The sequence below is a fragment of the Zonotrichia albicollis genome, chromosome 1 (genome assembly GCF_047830755.1).
Source record: "Zonotrichia albicollis isolate bZonAlb1 chromosome 1, bZonAlb1.hap1, whole genome shotgun sequence".
Taxonomy (NCBI): domain Eukaryota; kingdom Metazoa; phylum Chordata; class Aves; order Passeriformes; family Passerellidae; genus Zonotrichia; species Zonotrichia albicollis.
The window spans coordinates 124,506,101-124,524,632 of record NC_133819.1 but is presented as its reverse complement, the minus strand read 5'-3'; the positions used below and the strand labels follow the sequence as shown (position 1 = coordinate 124,524,632).

General features: G+C 38.1%; 1 protein-coding gene across 5 annotated transcripts in view; it reads right to left on the bottom strand.

Annotated features, from left to right (window-relative positions):
* The window catches only part of ZFHX4 (zinc finger homeobox 4), a 155,584-nt gene that overhangs the window by 5,715 nt on the left and 131,337 nt on the right, over positions 1-18,532 (bottom strand). For all 5 annotated transcript variants that reach the window (XM_074552855.1, XM_014272587.3, XM_014272447.3 and 2 more), the window contains exons 6-9: positions 13,404-13,534; positions 13,047-13,247; positions 10,556-10,673; positions 4,335-9,731 (exon numbers count right to left, since the gene is read on the bottom strand). In XM_074552855.1, coding sequence (XP_074408956.1) covers positions 4,335-9,731; positions 10,556-10,673; positions 13,047-13,247; positions 13,404-13,534 — 5,847 coding nt within the window. The remainder of the gene's footprint in view (positions 1-4,334; positions 9,732-10,555; positions 10,674-13,046; positions 13,248-13,403; positions 13,535-18,532) is intronic.

Below are 18,532 nucleotides of genomic sequence, written 5' to 3'. Positions count from 1 at the left end.
AAAGTGGGTAATTGCCAGAGTTAGTGCACAATCACATTGAAGATGCTATTACTTGCTCCTATGCTTCCAACAGGAAGTAACAGGCAATTGTCAATTGTGTGTGGAGCCTGCTGAAAATTTATGAAATTATAAAGAGTGTAGATGGAAAACACATGAATGATACATAAAATGTGAACTGTTGCCCCAGCTTTGCCATGGTTATTTGGGCTTACCACCTACTTAGGATTTTTTCCAATTTCATTTTATTCTCAACCTCTTTAACTCTTGTACATTTTGATGTCTTCAGTCTAATCACAGTGAGGATTCCTAGAACAGGTAAGACCTATTCCATTTTCCAGATATTCTTTGGAATATAGTTAAATACACATAGTTCAGTGAAATACCCAGACAGATTGCTTTAGAAAAGTGCAATCCACTTGTTTTATTGGAAGGTAAATGTGGAATGAGGGTTTCCAAAACTAAATTTAAAAAACTGATGAAACTAATGCTTGTTTTACAGACATAAGAGATACAGATTAGAAAATACACTAATCACGAGCAAACATTTTGATCCTGCTAATTATTTTAAGTGACTATCAAAGATGAGAGACTTTCACTTGGAGGAATGGGAGGGCTAAAAATACAAAAATGAAACTGCTACCAATGGGCCAAAAGCAAACAGAGAACAGAATTTAATGCACTAACAAAGCCATTGCTGCTGAATCAAATTTCTCTCTTGATAAGATTTCAAAACCCACTAAGTACATATTACCCAGTGATGTGTGCATTCTTGGAAAAAGCTGCTGTGAATCTTCAAGGCAGCCCAGGCTTAAGTGATGTGCAAAGAACCTATGGTAATGATGATGACATTAAAAGGTTCATAGAACCAGTATCAATAGCTAGAAGCAAGATGAAGCACTAGCTTTCTGCAAGGGATCATAGGCAAAACACAAAGCTAAGGAAAAAGAGAATGTGAATTTTAAGAACAGCTGAAAACAGCAGGTGAACTCGGCTATCTACAGTCACCTAGAAAATGAGAAGAAGCTTGAAGAACAAAGATGAGCTGAAACTAAAATTCTGTATGAATTAGAATTCCACCAAATAACTCCTTATTAGGAATTATGCTGAGCAAACACTGCAGTAATTTTCAGACCTTGCTCAGCATTTGATGCCCATAAGATGGTAAAATTACATTATCTAGAAAAATGTATCCCACAGGTGAGAGGATTGTGACATATAATCTCAGACCCACACAGTAATTCTGACATTAAAACCCACTTGTTTAAGAAGAAAATAACAGAATCTAAAGTTAATATATCCTTTTATTCAGAAATGAAGCTATCTTATTTTGCAAAATTTAATATTCACAAGTAATAATCTAGTTTAAGCACTATATAAAGAAGATGAAATGAACTGTAGTTTGAATCATCCTATCTTTTCTGAATTAGCATTATTTTCATGGGTTCCATTTCAAAACTTTTGTAAAAGCAAATACTGCATTTAGAAAAGCATAGTACTTTGTAAGATTTAGCTGGGTTTTCTGTATTTTGGAAATCCATAAAAAATACTGGATGGTGAAACGTGACAGTGAAATCCCTTCACTTGTATTAACCAGTGAAACTAATCAGTGCTACTTCTCTGTCTAGGATGAGGAAAACGAATCACAAATTGTGATGTTTACAATTAGGTTTCAATAGTTGCCTGTCTGAATAAACACATTCTTTCAAATTGAGGATCTTACTAATGTTAACATTGTCCCTTTAACAAATATGTAGGACAGAATGGATGGGCTTTGCTACAGGAAAAACAGTTATCAACCCTGTAGGCATCAGTAAAAACAAGTAAATACTTCAATATAAGAGATCCTAGAGAGGCTTTTTCTGAAGTGCATTTTGGGTTTGGGTCCTAGAGAGAAGAAATTACACACTTGCAGAGGAATTCACAAGAAGTAGACTTGAACTGTAAGACAGTGAGTTGTCAGGGAGATTCAGCAAATCCTTCATGCAAAGAATGGTGCAGAGAAATTGTCCTGCTGGCTGAAAATACACATGCTGCAAGAAGAACTGTAGCCAAGGAAAAGTTTGCTTGGAAGCTTGCTTCCAAAAAGGTACTTCTTAAATGATTCTTAGCATCAAATATGAATGTGAGCTATCAGACAGAGCAGGGTAGAGAAGAAAATAGAAATGGGTTAATTAGGTGCAGAAAATACTAGTGTTGAGCATATACTGGAGCACATCTAAGTACATTACTGTTTTTCTATGATGAATGATTAAAATAATCACTTTTTTTTTTCTTTCCACTCACTATCACTGCTCCATTATGTATCATTAGGGAATGGAGATTTATGTATGCAAGTATTTTCCAGGCAACAAAAGGGGGATGTAGGGGCTGTTTAGCATATGGCAGAAGAGGAAGTTAACAACAAGATTCTAGTAGCTGGTTTACACAGTGGGCTTTGCCCACAATGGGCTAATTAACCTTAAGAAAATGAAAGATGAAAGAGGGTAAAAATCCATCTCAATTGGCAGTGCACTGTGCATGATATCAAAGAAGAGGTGTTTGGTGGAAATTAGAAAATCTGAATATGGAATTGTTATGGAACAGTTAGCCTCTAATAATGCTTTTTGTATTATTAACAGGACAATTTGCAGACTTTGAGCCTACATTGGTACCAGTGAGTTAAAGAGCATCAGGGAACATTACCCAGAAACTGAGAGAAAACCTTCTTTAAATTTAAAGAGAAAGAATGTGTACATTGTTTTTGCCTAGGTCAAATAGCCTCCTCCAAAATAACTCCTAAGCACAGTTTAGAGGGTAGGTCCATGGGTCCAGGGCCATTCCCCAAACACACTTTGCATGGGAACTTCCTGGTTGAAATAAAAAAATATATATCCAAGAAAATTCCTTGAGCCATATAGACAAATCCTGAGTTTTCTGATGGCTTTTTACCTGAAGGTCAACCTAGCAAAAGCTATTTAGCAAAGTTATATAGAGAAACCATATCTATAATTTTAATGAACAACAACCAGCCATTTTAGGATCAGCCATTAAGAAGGAAATACAGCAACTTTATATTTCCTTTATATGCAATCTCTGTGCCAATAACTGTTTGACAAAAGCCAGAGGGCACTCAGCCAGAGACTCCATTGTGGAAGGAAAGCCTCTCCGATCCAATGAAGAGAAAAACAAGATGCTTTGACCACCACTTAGGGAAACAATAACATGATCATCATCAATCAAAGTAGACCTGGGTAGTAGAGAACACATTGCTACAGTCTCAGTATGTCTAATAACACTGGTGATTAAGACTTTATTTTACTTGCCAAAGTATGTCGCTTTCTAAAGCAAGGTTTAGAGATGAACAGCAGGTGGGATTACTGGATAAAATGAGATGAGGAGTCTTAACTACCTTCCTAACTCTTCTGTGCACATATTTGATATGAATATGCAAAATTAGAAGATGACTGTGAGAGCTTCAGTCTGCAAGGCTGCAGTCAAATGAACCTAGAGTGCAAAACTGGAGCCTACTTCAAGAAACACATTAGGCTCATTCTTTGAGGACTAAAAAAATCCGCTGCAGAAAACTTGGTTCCTTAACATGAGTGAAACTTATTGCAAGAGGGAGCGCTTTCCAACACGAGCAAAACCTTGAGTCACATGAAAGTCAAAACTGTCAATAAAGCGAGTTAGGTGTTCTGTTAAAAGTATAAGCCCAAATGAAGAGGTACATGTCTGTAATGACTTTATAAACTGGAATTTGGATTACAATTGAAACTGCCTTTAAAAATCACCTTCCAAAAACTCTTTTTTATTTCAGCAGGCAGTTATTCAGAAATATAATAGAGGGTCCAGGGCAGCATTTATATTAAATATTTATTCTGGATTAAACAACAGATTGGAGTGGTCTAAGGGTTGAACCACTTGCCTGATAAACTGACAATGTGAGAATCTATTTTGTGCTTAATGAGATATTACATTAAATATTTGCATACAAAAAATTACATACAAAATTCTTATCCATGTTTTGACTAAAGGAGTATTATTCAAAACAAACAAACAAGTATAACAATTATGTATTTCTATTGTCTTTGTTATAAAAATTCTAGTATTGGCTAAAAACATTTCTCTCTTTTTTTTTTTTTTTTTTTTTTTTTGAGAAGGCAGATATATCATCCAGGCTACAGCATCATTGGAGAAATGCACTGAGTATACCCCATAGGAGTACTTATTAGCTATTCACACAAGTCTAACCAGCATGATATGAATGTATAATATGCTTTGTCTTAGAAGGGGATGGTGACTGTTAAAGATGATCAAATTAATAAAACAAGAAAATCATCCCCTTATAGACTTACTGTTTGAACTTTGTGGAAATCCAGGTAAGGAGGATGGACCATTCATTCCAGGCAGAAGAACAGGAGGAAGGCCAGGGAGTCCTGGATAAGCTGCTGGCAAACTGATACCATGAAGAGAACTGCTGTCCATCATGCCTGGCTGCTGTACTGTTAATCCTAGCACATCAGTAGCCTTCTTTATGCGATCCAGTTCTTGCTGTGCCATCAGCTGTCTAACCGTTGTAGGAGCTAAATAATCTTTCTCCCGGTCTAGCTGACTTCCCACAGTTTCTCTCACTTTTGTAATATGTTGTTTGGAAAAGATATGATCTCTTATGGACAAACGTGCAGAATATTTCACGCCACACAGAGAACATTCTGGCTTCGTCCCATCAGGTCCAGTCTGATTTATCATGAATGGCTTCCCTATGTTAATTTTGAATTTCTTTTCCTTAGCCCGGGCATTCTGAAACCAGACCTGAACCACACGTTTGGGCAGACCAATCTCATTCCCCAGCATTTCACATTCCTGCATGGTTGGAGTCCGGTAGTCACTAAAGCAAGCCTTGAGAACTTTAAGCTGAAGGTTACTCATTTGTGTTCGGAAACGTTTGTGGCCTGGCCGATCACTGTTTTTGGATTTAAAGGGATTGCTAGCTCCAAATGGGTTAGGTGAACTTGGATCAGCTATGCTTGAAGTTTCACTGCGGTCGGCATTGTCATCAGGGTCATCAGTAATGTAGTAACTTTGGTCATGGTCACCATCTTTTTCACTGAAGTGTATTGAAGGGCTTGTTAGGGAAAAGAGAAATTTATCATCAGTATTCTCATTTGTAGGTGTAGTTGCTGCTTTTGGTAGTGTGTCGTTCACAAGCGGTTTTGGTTCTTTGGGGGGTGATGCAGGTTTTGCATCCCCTGAACTGCCAGTTGTGCTTTCCATTTCATTGTTCCCCTCATCCCCTGTTGTGGCATCGCTAATTGCTGTATTAATTGATGAAGTCTCATCAAAGTCAGTCTTGTTTTGATCATATCCAGAGTCAGCAGGAGGGGCATTCAAATTTTCTATATCCTCACTAGACTCTGCTTTAAAAGAAGAAGGACTTAAAAGGTTCTTCGGTGACATTTCTGCAGTTTTGCTCACAGGGGTTGATACAGTGGAGGCTAACTCATTTTCGCTTGATAATTCAGTTTTTGCTAATGACAGGGATGGGTAATCAAAAAATATGTACTTTTGTGGACTTTCTCCTCCGTCTTCATTTGATATCAAAGGACTTGGAGGCAAACTATAGCCGGCCTGTTTTCCTTCGTTCCAATGTCGAGAGCGGATGTGACTTTCTAAAGCAGATTTTGCTTTAAACAGAGCTCGACAAAAAGGACATCTTTTATGGGACTGGGCTGGACCAACTGCACGGAATTGTCCCTTTCTTTCCCGGGCTCTTGTGTTCTGAAACCAGACTTGTACGACTCTCTTTTTCAGTCCCACTTCACGGGCAATATGATCTAGCATCTTTCTGGTGGGATTGGAATCTAGCAGGTACTTTTCGTAGAGTATTTCCAGCTGCTCTGGAGTAATTGTAGTTCTTAAACGCTTATCACGATGTTGATCTTCTCCACTGTTTCCTCCCTCCTTCTCACTACAGTTATTGTCTTCTTTATCATCTAGTTTCCGTTTCAGAGAACCAGAAACTGTAGCAGGGTGTGCTGTATGTGATGAGCCAGTTTGTGGTGGCATCTGAGCAAGAGAACTGTTAAGTAACTGTCCAGTCATCAAAGGATTATTTGGGTCAAATATCATGTAGGGCATATCCATTGGTCTTTCTAAAAACTGTGAGTGAAGAAATTGGTTTTGAGCTGCTAGGAAATGCATGTGCTGGTGCTCTTGCCAAAGTTCTAGAGTTGGAAAGGCAACTGTACACTGATCACACTGATACTGTAATAACTGAGGAGGTAGACTGTTCTGTAGAGAAGTCATTGAAATTGGCAAAGGACTGGAAGGAACAGGTGTGTTTTGTGATGCAGAAGGAGGTCTCCCTATAATCTGGGATTGCTTTTGTTGTGGTGGTTGAGAAGCTGAGGGCTGAGGGTCAGAAGATGTTACTGGAGTTGACTGTACTGGTTTGGTGCTTTGGGAAGTTGTTTCTGTTTGCTTAGAGGTGGTTTCATTTTGTTTTGGTTTTTCTGTGGACTCTGGTTTAGGAGAAGCCTTCTCAGGTTCTGGTTTGGGTGATGGAATCAAAGGAGTACTAGAACCGGAGCCAGAGCTTGCTGCTGTGACTGTCAAGTTTTTTGATGAGTCATTTTGGCCAGAAACTGTACAGTTCTTATACACTGTTTGATCAGAGGCATCCATAGAGTCTTCAGTTTGGCTTTCATCTTGAGCATCATCATCTTCATCTTTATAACACTGCTTTTTCTGGTGTGTAATTAAATCAAAGATCCTGGGAAAAACCACACTGCACTTTTTGCACTGATACTGCATGTTACTGGTTCGGATGTAACGCTCATTTGTCAGTTCCCTTTTCTCATTGTCTTTAGTTTCAGCTTGATTCTCGTAACTTTTGCGAGCTTTTTGTCGTGCATTTTGGAACCATACGACAATAACTCGAGTAGGTAGGTTAAGTACAGTTGAAAGCTGTTCGATTTCATCATCCTTTGGATAAGCATTTGTATCAAAGAAGTCTTGGAGGACACGAAGCTGGTAGTCAGTAAACCGAGTCCTGGATGACCTCTTGCTGAAAGACGCATCAGACTTGTAGGGTTCTACAGCTGAAGGCTGAGGATCTATTCTGATATCTTCCAACACCGTTATAGGAGGATTGCTGAAATTATATGGCGAATCCTTATTTCTCTGTCGTTCTTTAAACAGCGTATTTCGAAACCAGTGCTTGATAACTTTCTGTGAAAGACCAGATTTCTCAGCCATTTCTTGGATCTGCTCTTCACTTGGAGAATTGTTAATATCAAAATAAGCCCGCAAGATTTTTAATTGGTCATCTGTGATTCTCGTACGTGGACGCTTGAACTGAGAGTGCCGCAGGAAATTGGGATCTAATCCCAGCTGCTGCTGGCAAAGCTGGGTAAGATCGGCAGATAAAGTATCCATTGGTGGCAGCTGGAGGGCAAGCTGAGGAGGCAGTGCTGGGTGTTGCACTGGCTGCATCATAATTGGAGGGAAAAGTGGGAGATCAAGTGAAACAGGAAGCTGGACTTGAGGTGGGGCTGATGGTGGTGGTGGTGGAGGAGGCGGAGGTGGTGGTGGAGGAGGCGGTGGTGGAGGTGTAGGTGGTGGGGCCTGCAAAGGTGTGGGAGCTGTGTTTTGAATTTTTCCAGCTCCAGCTGAAGAAGGCTGAGAAGGAGTTGGAGGAGGAGGAGGAGGAGGTGGTGGCGGAGGTGGTGGCGGAGGCGGTGGCGTTTCTGGAGAAGATGGAGAAATTGGATAAAGTTTGTCATATGCCTCCCTGTATTGTCGGGCAAATTTTTCTAACGCTCCATATGGAAAAAAATGTCCATGCACGTGTTCTTGATGACTCTTCAAGATAAGAATGTTGGAAAAAAGCTTACTGCAGGTTCCACACTCCAGTTTATCTGTGTTTTCACTATCCCCAGTCTTGCTTTTTTTCTGCACTTTTTGTCTGTTCTCATTGTATTGGATAACTAACTCAAACCCAAAGTTCTCCAGCAAAGCCTTGGCTGCATTCCCCCTTGCTCCAGAAGCTATTCTGGGTGGTGGGATGACTGGTTCTGAGGATTTTGGCTTCTTCATATCTTTGTTTTCTTTTAGTCCTTCATTCTCATTAGTAAATTCTTGCTTTGGCTTCTCATGTTTTTCAGAAACTTCTTCTGACTCCTTATATGATGGCATATCCTTTATCAGCTGGCAGTCTGTACTTACTAAGGTATTTTGCTCTGCTTTCATCAGCTTACTACTTTGCTGCTGCTGCTTTTGGGACTGAAGTTGGGGTTGGGTGGACTGGTACTGTTGTGCCTGTTGCTGCAGTATCTGTAGCTGGGTTTGGCCAACATGGTGCTGAGTTTGTATCTGCTGCTTCAAATCTTCAAGCAGTGATCCTGTCATACCAGCCATCCCAGGCATACCAAATGTGGCAGAACCAGGCAAACCCAGATCTGGGCTTAAGCTAAATTCTGTCCCAGGTATATAGAATGGGAAAAGGAACTGAGGCTGTTGAAATTGGAGCAGTGCTTCTGGTGTCATTGGAAAGTGAGGCAAAAAAGCTGGATTTAGAAACTGCGGTTGAAAGAACGCAGCTTGTTGTTGCAGTTCGTGCTGTAGTTGCATTTGAAGTTGTGCTGGTGACTGGGGTGGGTGATGTGTAGGCTGAGCAGAAATTAATTCAGAAGCTTGCTTTTTATTTAATTCTTTGGCATCTAAATGTGTTTCTTTGCTGTTAACTGCTGGTAAGGTCACAGATTCTAGCATTCCTTGGCTGGGGCTATTCACATTCCCTGCTACACTATTACCGCTACTTATATTACCACTTGGTTCTAGCTTTGCAGCCCTTGCCTTTGTCTGATGAAGCACAGATCTCATATGGATTTCCAATGTAGAACTTTGGCTATATGCAACATTACAAATGCTGCACTTGTAGGGTTTGTTGTCAGTGCTGCTGTTGGTTTCTTGAGGGACAGGACTTGATGCTTCCTGCAAAACCTTTTTGAGTTTATGCAGATGGGACACTGAGTTGTAGTGGACCAAGAGAATGTTCTTTTGGGTGAAAGACTCTTTACACACTGTACACTTGTATGGGCGAGATGGATCTAGAAATTTTTCCATAGTAAAATTTGGCCCTTTTCTAAAAGGTAAGGTTCGCTTTGGTTCCGAGCCCATATCATCTGGAATAGAGCTACTATCACTTCCTACAGGACTTGCTTTACCTTCCTGGTCCATCTCATAATCTCTTTCTATTTCCTGTTCTAGTGCATGATCGTCTTGTGCCATACTTTCACTTTCTCCCCACAGTTCACCATTGACAGGTAAAGATGCACACAGCTGCTGAAGTTCAGCTTCATTGAGTTCAGGGTGGCCTGCTTCCAAGTGTTTTTTTAAAGCCTGGAATGTACGGAAGCTACGTTGGCAAAGGCTACACATGGTAGCTGCCCGAATAGCGTGGTACTGGGAATGTATCTGAAGCTTCTGCATAGTCTTAAAAGCCAAGCTACAATGGTTGCAGCGGTACTTATAGACATGGCGATCAGAAACAGACAGCTGTTGCTTCTTCTGCTGCTCACTTAGCTGGTCTGTCATAGACTCAGTGGTCTTTATATCTTTACTGCTGCTCTTATTCCAATCGGGTGTTTCAGCAGATTCCTTAGGTGGCTTCTGTTCCTCAGTCTTTATTTCCATTCCAGTTTTTGACTCATCGATCCCAGGGGTACTTTTCTCATCCACAGGACTTTCACCTAGTTAGAGAAAGTTAAGTGCCTTTTACACAAGTAGAAGAGAGAGCACACAGTATTCATTTAAATTTATTTTTTCATCAGAAATCAAGAAAGGCACCTAGTATGCCATGTGTCAGCTTAGCAAAATATAACAACCTGTCTTTGTCCTAGAAAACAAAGCGAGTAGGATAATCAGGAGTTTAAAAAAAGGAATATAACTCATACACAATGATCAGACTGGCAGCAGCATATGGCCGAGCGGTGGCATAGGGCTTTTCTTTGCCGGAAGGCAGGAGTTGATTGGTACAATGGGAGCATCAAACAAGAAAAGGGAATAAAGAATGGGAAAGAGGGAAAGAGTAGAAAAATGGGGACAACAGGTAGGACAGATGACTAGAAAAAGGGTGAGAATGGTCAGAGAAGAGAGGGAGGAGAATGCTGTGACAACTAGCAAAATTTCCCAGTGCATATTACAGTAAGTATCCAGGATCAGAAACCTGCTACTGGAAATGAAGACAAAATCACTTACCTAACATTCCCCATTGATGGTAAAAGCGCCACTGTCTTTTGGGATTAGGTCTCAGCAGCAGGTTAAACATGGAGGATCTTGCCCTCAAAGTGGCTAGGCACTGCTGTTCAATTTTACCTCCACCAAAAGCAAGGAGTCTGGCATACACGTGCTTTCTACCAGCTCAGCCAAATTCAGATCCCTTGCTACTTTTTGTTTTTTAATCTCTGTGGCTATAAGCAAGCCAGAAAAAGGTTTCCTTTACCAGGTAAAAAGTAGTTTTATTTCTAAATTGCCCATACTTAGCTTTTACATGTCTAGGCTTTTTCTTGCATACCTGGATATTTCCCAGATCCCTCAGCTGTAATGGTTGCAGGTGTGTCACGTTCAGATTTCTCTGAAGCAGCTGCTGGCAATAGCATACTATTGGGCATCATGACATCTGGTACAGGAACCTTTGAAAACCAAGAATATGGTATTATTACAGAAAAAGTCCCACTATTTAATAGTAGACAACAGTATGAAGTTATAATTCAAAAGATCCTCCATATCTGGATGACTGTCACAATCAAGATCCTGATTCAGTCCTTGATTATGGTTTCTGACAGATCATAACCCAGAGCATCATGTGTCCCTTACTGGAGAATCAACTCAAAATAATCCACAACAAGGGGATCCTATAGAACTACATGCGCTCAATATTTCATTGGTCTCAGTATCACCACAAAGAAGGTTTTGCTGACTTTGCCAGGGTAATTGGATTTATCAGACAAATTCTCCTAGGATATCCTCCAAAGACAGAGATCATGTTGAGATATGGTGACCAGTCAGTCTTTCACTGAGGGCATTCTCACTTTTCTTCGTCTGTACCTTTTTTACACAAATGGTGGACATTCCATGATCTTTGAAAGAAAATTATGTTTATTTCAATAGGGAAGTAACAATTTATTTCTATTTAAAATTAGATTTTTTTTCTCTTTCTTGACTTCAATTTCTTATGTATCATCTTCAGATTGCTTTATCCGTTGAGCTATGCTTTCAAATTATAGACAGAAATCTTTGAAGGATCTACTTTTAATCTGGTAGTATTCAGGTTTGCTAAGTTGATACAAATATCAACCTGCTCAACATTTCATGTTTTTATTTTACTTTGATCTTAAAAAAAAAATTAATATCAGAAATATAGGACCGTCCTATTAAGACTTAGCAAGTCTAAGTTCAAGCTCCTGCACTGCCACATTCTGTCTAAAGAATATTGGGTAAATCAGTACAGACTGTGCTGCAGCTCCTCATCTCTAACAGAAGGATGGGACTTCCTTCATACAGAGGTAAAAAGATTAACCACAAAAAAGATTTTTGAGTTGAAAATAAATAATGAAAGCTACATTCATTATGAGCTATGAGTGGAAATATTTTTTTGTTCCTCCAACATCGGATGCATAAGAATGTCATATATATACATATACACAAATTGCCTCTTGGAAAAAGTATTCTAGACATTTAAAAAAAGCCACCTGGGTGTGTACAGAGTACATTTGTGATTCAAACATGGTATTAATAGCACCCTCCCATAGGACTAAGGATTTTGAGTTTACTTGGTAGGGGAGGTCTTTCAAAAAATTATGTAGAGAACTGTAAATGTCCCAGAGGAAAAAAAAATTGCTATAAATAGTATTTACTTTTTTGTTAGACATTTCAGTTATGGACAAAGCATATTAGTGTTAGCAATGATGACAATTTCAATTATGAAGGTTATATTTTACAATCTTTTCCCTGGGAAACATTGGGGTTTTTCCTCTCTCAGAAACACTGGTACAACTCCCCAGCACCTGATGAAGATTTCAAAATTGCTTCATTATCAGCATAGAGGGAACCAGGAAGAACTTGAGAAGAAAGCTAGTGCTGCTCAATATGGAGGGGCAGATTTTCCATATTTTTCCATTTTCCTAAAAGGGTCTCTGAAAGTTAAATTTCTACTGCATTTTCCTTCCAGTGGGTCAAAATTACATGGTCTGTCAGAGCTATAATTAGTAGAAAACCAAGAAAAAGAAAAGAAGTTCCCCAAGTATGTGTTTGCTCCTCAGCTCCAAGCACAAGGAACTGTAGACCTTCAGTCAAGACGTCTCAATTATTTCTAATATTTTTTACCACTGTAGTTGGGTATGAGGTGGTGGATTTACAATCACACCTATATAAATGAAGGAGCCATTTATGGACACAGAAGTAAATACTTAAGGAGTTGGATCACTGAGATTACCAAGTACATTTCCATCTAAGAAGGCAAGACAACCAGAACCAGTTTGTCTTAGGAGGTCTGTTCTCTAACTGAATTTATGCTGTAATAACAAATAAGTACGAGATCTGATTGTGTTTCTACTGACATTGTTTTGAATGGATGTTTGAACTGCTGTTTTACAGTGACTTTCGTGTACTGTAATGTTTAGTAGAGGTATACACAGGAATCCTTCTACATTTGGGAACTATTTTCTTCAGGGAGTTCCTATTACTTTACAAACAAAAGTCACAATACCTCTGAGACCTGGATATTATTAGACCAAATTTTCAGGTAAGCACTTAGATATGGACTGGCTTAACTTTTCCAAGGTTAATGTCAGTGAGGAATCAAAGGCTTTTTGCATCTGTGAAATCCACCCTCAGCCATTTTCCCAAGGGACAGCAGTCACTGGATGGGCTGACAAGAGAACCTAAGAGTCCTGGCCCATTCCTCTCCCCAGGCTTCCTGAACACACTGTCACAACAAATACATTGCCCACAAGGCCCAAGCATGTTTGTGTAGCAACATGTGCATTAGTATTTGGAGCACTTACTGTCATGAGCAGCTTCTCCACACAGTCAGGGGACACACTGTGCAGATGGGTCAAATGAAGCTGGAGATGCATTTTGTTGCTGAGGACATCTTGGCAGAGGGGGCAGCAGATAACAGGTTGCATTGAGTGCTGTGACAGGACATGCATCTGGATACGATTTGGGTCCCTACCATTGTAGTTACAATAAGGACATTGATAGAACTGAAAAAAAATCAAGTTAAGATGCAGGCTATTAGTCAATGTGCTTTTTATAACTTGCTGATATAGCTATTTTTACTGCATATCATCTCTGTTTCATTCTTGAGTTATTTGAAAAAGAGTTCTAGAATGCAATTAAATTGTTACATTTCCTTTTACCTGCTCATGACAAAATTTATTGTCCTCTGGAGGCTTTGATTTTTTAGCTGCACCATCCTCTTCTTTTGCCAGAAGCTGTTGTGCCCCTACCACAGTGTTCGCTTTTGGTTCCTTCTCTGGCGTGACTATTCCTGTTTTGAAAACATAATTTTTGAGAACATGTTTTAAACTTAAAAATATCCTGGTTTACAAAGAGGCTCTGACTTCAAAGGTCTGTATTGTCTTTGAGGGTCTTTTTTTTTGTTTGCTTGCTTGTTTTTTAAACACTGAGAAAAAATAAAGATGAATAAAACAAGTCTGGTAAGCACAAAGGTGAAAATACACTTTTATTCTTGATACTCTATAAATACATTTAAAAATGGACTCTTCTCTACTGTTTAGATAACCCTAGGTTGCCTTTAAAGATTAATCAATAATGTTCTTTCTTTAGCAGCTCAGTATGAATTTGTCTATTACATTAAAACAAATCAGCTTTTGCTTAAAAAGCCTGTTTTCCCAATAATTAATTTGCTGCTGTTTAATTACCCTCTCTCTTTTCTAAACTGTCTGAGCAATATGATTATTGTGCTGTTTTGATAACTCCTGCCTGGTTACTATTCTGAAGCTAAATATAGCGAGGCTTTAAAAGAAATACTGTGGAGAATAGGATTTCAGAGCTAACTTAATATTAATTATATACAAAGATCAGTCATTTGGGATTGCTTTAGATGTTTACACTGTGAATTTTTATAGTCTGGCATTTGTGATCAAAACCAGAATATAATTGTTTACTATAGATAGTTGTACTATTAAGTATTAAATACTATATTTAATATTATGCCTGAGCTAGCTGTGTAATGCGGCCCAGTCTTGCACACATCAAAGAAAAGAGTGCAATTCTAATTTCCCAGTCCATCAGAAAATTCTTTCCAGCGTCAATTTGCCAGATAATCTCTTCTGCTAGGCTGGATATTACAAGAGCATTGGGTAGGCATGTCACATACATCTCACGACAAACACAAAACCTCATTTACCAACCATTCCAATCTCATCATAGTGCGGCATCATCTGACCTTTTTTCTGCTGTTTATTATGAGTATTTCTAATTTTAACTTTCAATTTTCACCATCTTCCAGTCAATTTGCAACTAAATTATTTCCAGGGTGAGGACACTATCACTGGACACTGGGTGCAAATACATCTTGAAATGCAATGAAGCTAAACCATTGATTGCTATCAGACCCAACGTAAATATATAGTCCAGGGGTAATCTGATTGTATGCTGTGCATGAAGATTTATCTTGATTTTTTTCAATCCACATAAGGTTCATATAAATGAACAAATTGCACCTCATTGCACAATAACCTAGGATTAATTTAAAAATAAGGTCATGGACATTTTGGCAACAAAGTAAATAAGAACAAAGGAAACACAAACTCAAGAACTTTTTATTATCATTGTTTTCATATAGACTTTGTGCAATATTTGATCTTACACAACATTAAAGAGAAGGAAAATAAGAGAACAGTTTTCAAGGTAAACACCAAATCCTCATGGTAAAATAATGACTAATTGAAAACTGAATCATACAGGGACATTTTCTGAAGGGCACTTAAAAAAAAAACAACAACAACAAGCATAAAACAAGTTTTATGGCTTACACCTTAATGATAATTTCCCCACACATTGACTTTCATTTCTAAGTTTGATGTAATTTAGGCCAGTAATTTTTGCATGTTCTAGCCCAAATTAAAGCTTATTCCTGCCATATTTCCCTATTTATATATTCATCAATTCATCATCATATGTTTATCATCTGAACAAGTCCCTTTTTGGAGCCTCCTGAATTTTTGCACTCTCAGGAGCAGATCTTGGAGGCCTCTTTTAGACTGCTCAGTCACTGTTGGGCCAACAACCCAAAGGGCGACCTATGCTTAAAGGTAAAATCTACGTGATGAAATCACATAGGGCACCATTTTATTACTCACTTTGCTTTATGACTATTAATAGAGTACTCTCTGGCCTATTTGTATTTACATATTATTTAAGTATCTTAACTGTGAGAATTATGGGAAATAAAAAAGTGACATACTATGTATTAAGAGAGAAAGGTTGTGTCTGGGTTTTTTAGAAAAACAGATTGAAATTATTTGAAATTATCACCCTCTTTTTATTTCCAACTGTCAAAAACATCTCTACTGTTTCTTTCTTTACAATATGTCACTTTTAAGATATCCTTTTTAAAGACAAATGGGTCAGAACCTCAGTTGATGCAAACAGACATTGTTATACAGGAAGCTGAATATAAAAACAAAATGGAAATATTCTGCCTTCTCTTCCCCTCATCACACTAGATTGTTTTCAACTAGTTGTTACAGAAATTACAAACCAAGTTCTCCTTCAAAATTTACTTGTGAAAATGCATCTAACTGCGTTTTGGCGCTGCTAGTGAAATTTATCTTGAAGTGCACTCTGTGTGTGCCTGGGCACACACAAGGTTAATATTACACATCATCTTCCACCACAGGATGGAATAACTTAATTACTTCAAAGGGCCTATAATAATCATGAAACACATAGTTCTTGTTTCTATAAAAACAAGGGGGGGTTTTTGGTTAAATTTCTTTTGCGGTTAATATAATAAAACAGTGGAGTTATAAAACACTGTGCTGGGGTCAATAAATGCATAACAAAGCACAGCTTTTTACAATGTTTACTATGATGTTTATATAAACTGTCAAAGTTTACAGAGGCTTTGTTGTTTTTGTTGTCGTTCGGCTCTGGATTCATTCAACCTCAAGCACTGTTATTTCTTATATGACTGAAGTTGCATCTGGCCAATAGTAATGTAACTGATTCTGGGACTTATGGTGAGCTTTAAAGGAAAGAAAAAGGGTGCTTGATTTTGCCCTCTGGCACAGGGGAGTCACTTGCCCCTGCACATGGAGGAGACCAGAGTCCCCAAGCCACAGTGAACATGACAAAAGCAGAGTTCAACTTCTTATCCAATAGTCGAGCTACTAGCACTCCGTTCCTTGTCTCGCTGTATCAATGCTCTGCTTTCCACGTTCAATTCACATTTTTAAGGAGCTTTGGTAGAAAAGCTGTAAACACCTCTGGTCTTCTAGAAAGGGTATTAAAGGAGGAGGGAAATAGAAGGGAAAATACCCTGGTTTTCAGCATACTGTGTGCACTCTTTTCATAGCTACATGTTCCACTGCCATGCCATTCTTACCAGGCAGTTGTAGTAAAAAACTAAATCCAGTTGTTATCCATGTTTGAAATACTAACTTTTTATTCTTGAGACACATTATTTGTAGGTTTGTTTTTTTTAAATTGTGAAATACATCAGAAATTCTTTTTATAATACAAAATACACATCTTATTTTAGATTAATAATGCAATTTCAATACATTTAGCTCAAAAAGTAAGTTTAATTATAAATAAGTGCCATGAAATAGACTAGGCAATGATTGCCTGTCAGTATCAGAATTACTTAACTTGTGTAGGATTGCTAATATAAAAATGACACAATTTACTGCAATTCAGATGTCATCACCTTTCCAATATATGTTGAAGCCCCAAAATAAAAATATTTGTGTGACTAACAAGAAGGAGAAAGTTAATAAAGTACATATACTAGTAAGAAAAATAATCCTGGAAAAGCCATGATAAAACCACTATTTTCTTATTTATAAATCTTTGTATTTGATAAAGATTGCATAATTTAAGACTTCTGACACATCAGATGATGTTATTCAGACTCAAAATAATTCTAAAATTATAATTACTGGTAGAGTATTCTTTCTAATTAGAGTAGAATGAAAGGATAATTTTCATTGCAATAATGAAGGTTAATTTCCATCCTTCCTCATGTTTACTACCTTATTAAAAAGTGCTCCCCTTAGCCATGGCAGAGACATATTACATTTTCAATGCAAATGTATTAATCTGGATAAATTCCATATTAATTCTTGCACTGCATAGAGCTGTAATTTGGATTATAATTAATCTAAAGTGGCACTAGATTTAAATGACAATATAAATGAGGCATTAGTAGGCTTTTCTATTCTGAATGAATATTCAACAAATATAACTTGCATATTGCCAAGTCGCATTTTGAAAGCTCTTCTCCTTGAGATAAGGTAAGCAACGCAGCACAACAGCTTACACAAACACACTGTTACTAAATACATGTTAATCCTTTCTTGTCTAATAGATTCTATGCTAAAGAAGGGTCACACCACTTTCCTGTCTAACTTGTTAGTATTGTGATTAATTTATTGGTTTTCCTGAGATTTCTTTGGCAAGACTTGCAACACTCAATTCATGAGAAAGCCCAAATTAACATTCAATTATACAGAAGCAGTTATGCAGTCATTAGAAATACTTGTCAGCTCAGTGAAAATTAAGATGATGGTCGGAATGTTACATATGTAGAATTAATTTAGATTAGGAAAATAAAATTCTCCAAAAGATTCAGGATTTTACAGGACAAACTATTTTCTGCAAAGCACAAAGGCAATCATGTATTTCAGCCCTTGTTTTTATATGAATCTTACTGCAAAGTTATTTGTGTAATTGCTGGCACGGGAATGCAGAACAATCATGCTGGTTTTTTGTAGTGCACCCAGTAGGCATCTAGATATAGGTTCGTCCTAATTAAACTTGGCCCTTATGAGTGGCTAATCCTGATGGAATTTTGAGAATTCCCCTTCAGTATTTTTTTTTCTAGATTCCATTTTCTTCTTTTTTCTATTTTTTTCTCTTTTTTTAATTTATTTTTATTTTTTTTTTTTGCTGGAGCTTTAATACCATATTCTTTCCTAAACAACTATAAATGGACCAGCCTAAGAAAAAGAGAGGGCTGCTATATTCCCTGAAGTGGTTCATATTGTCCCCTAGACGAGGCGTATGGCAGGAAATGCAGGCTGCAAGTGGCTGTCACCCATCTCCTAGGGAGTGTCCAGGCCAGCCCCTGAGGAGACTGCAGAGCAGGACTTGTGACAGCCTGGGAGCATGGCTTTACTGCACTGCAGACGGTTCTGACCAAGTCAGAGAGCCAGCCAAGGGGAATATATATTTTAAACCACAACACAGCTTCTTGCTCAACATCATCCTTGTCATCATCGGCCTTCCCTCAGTCTCT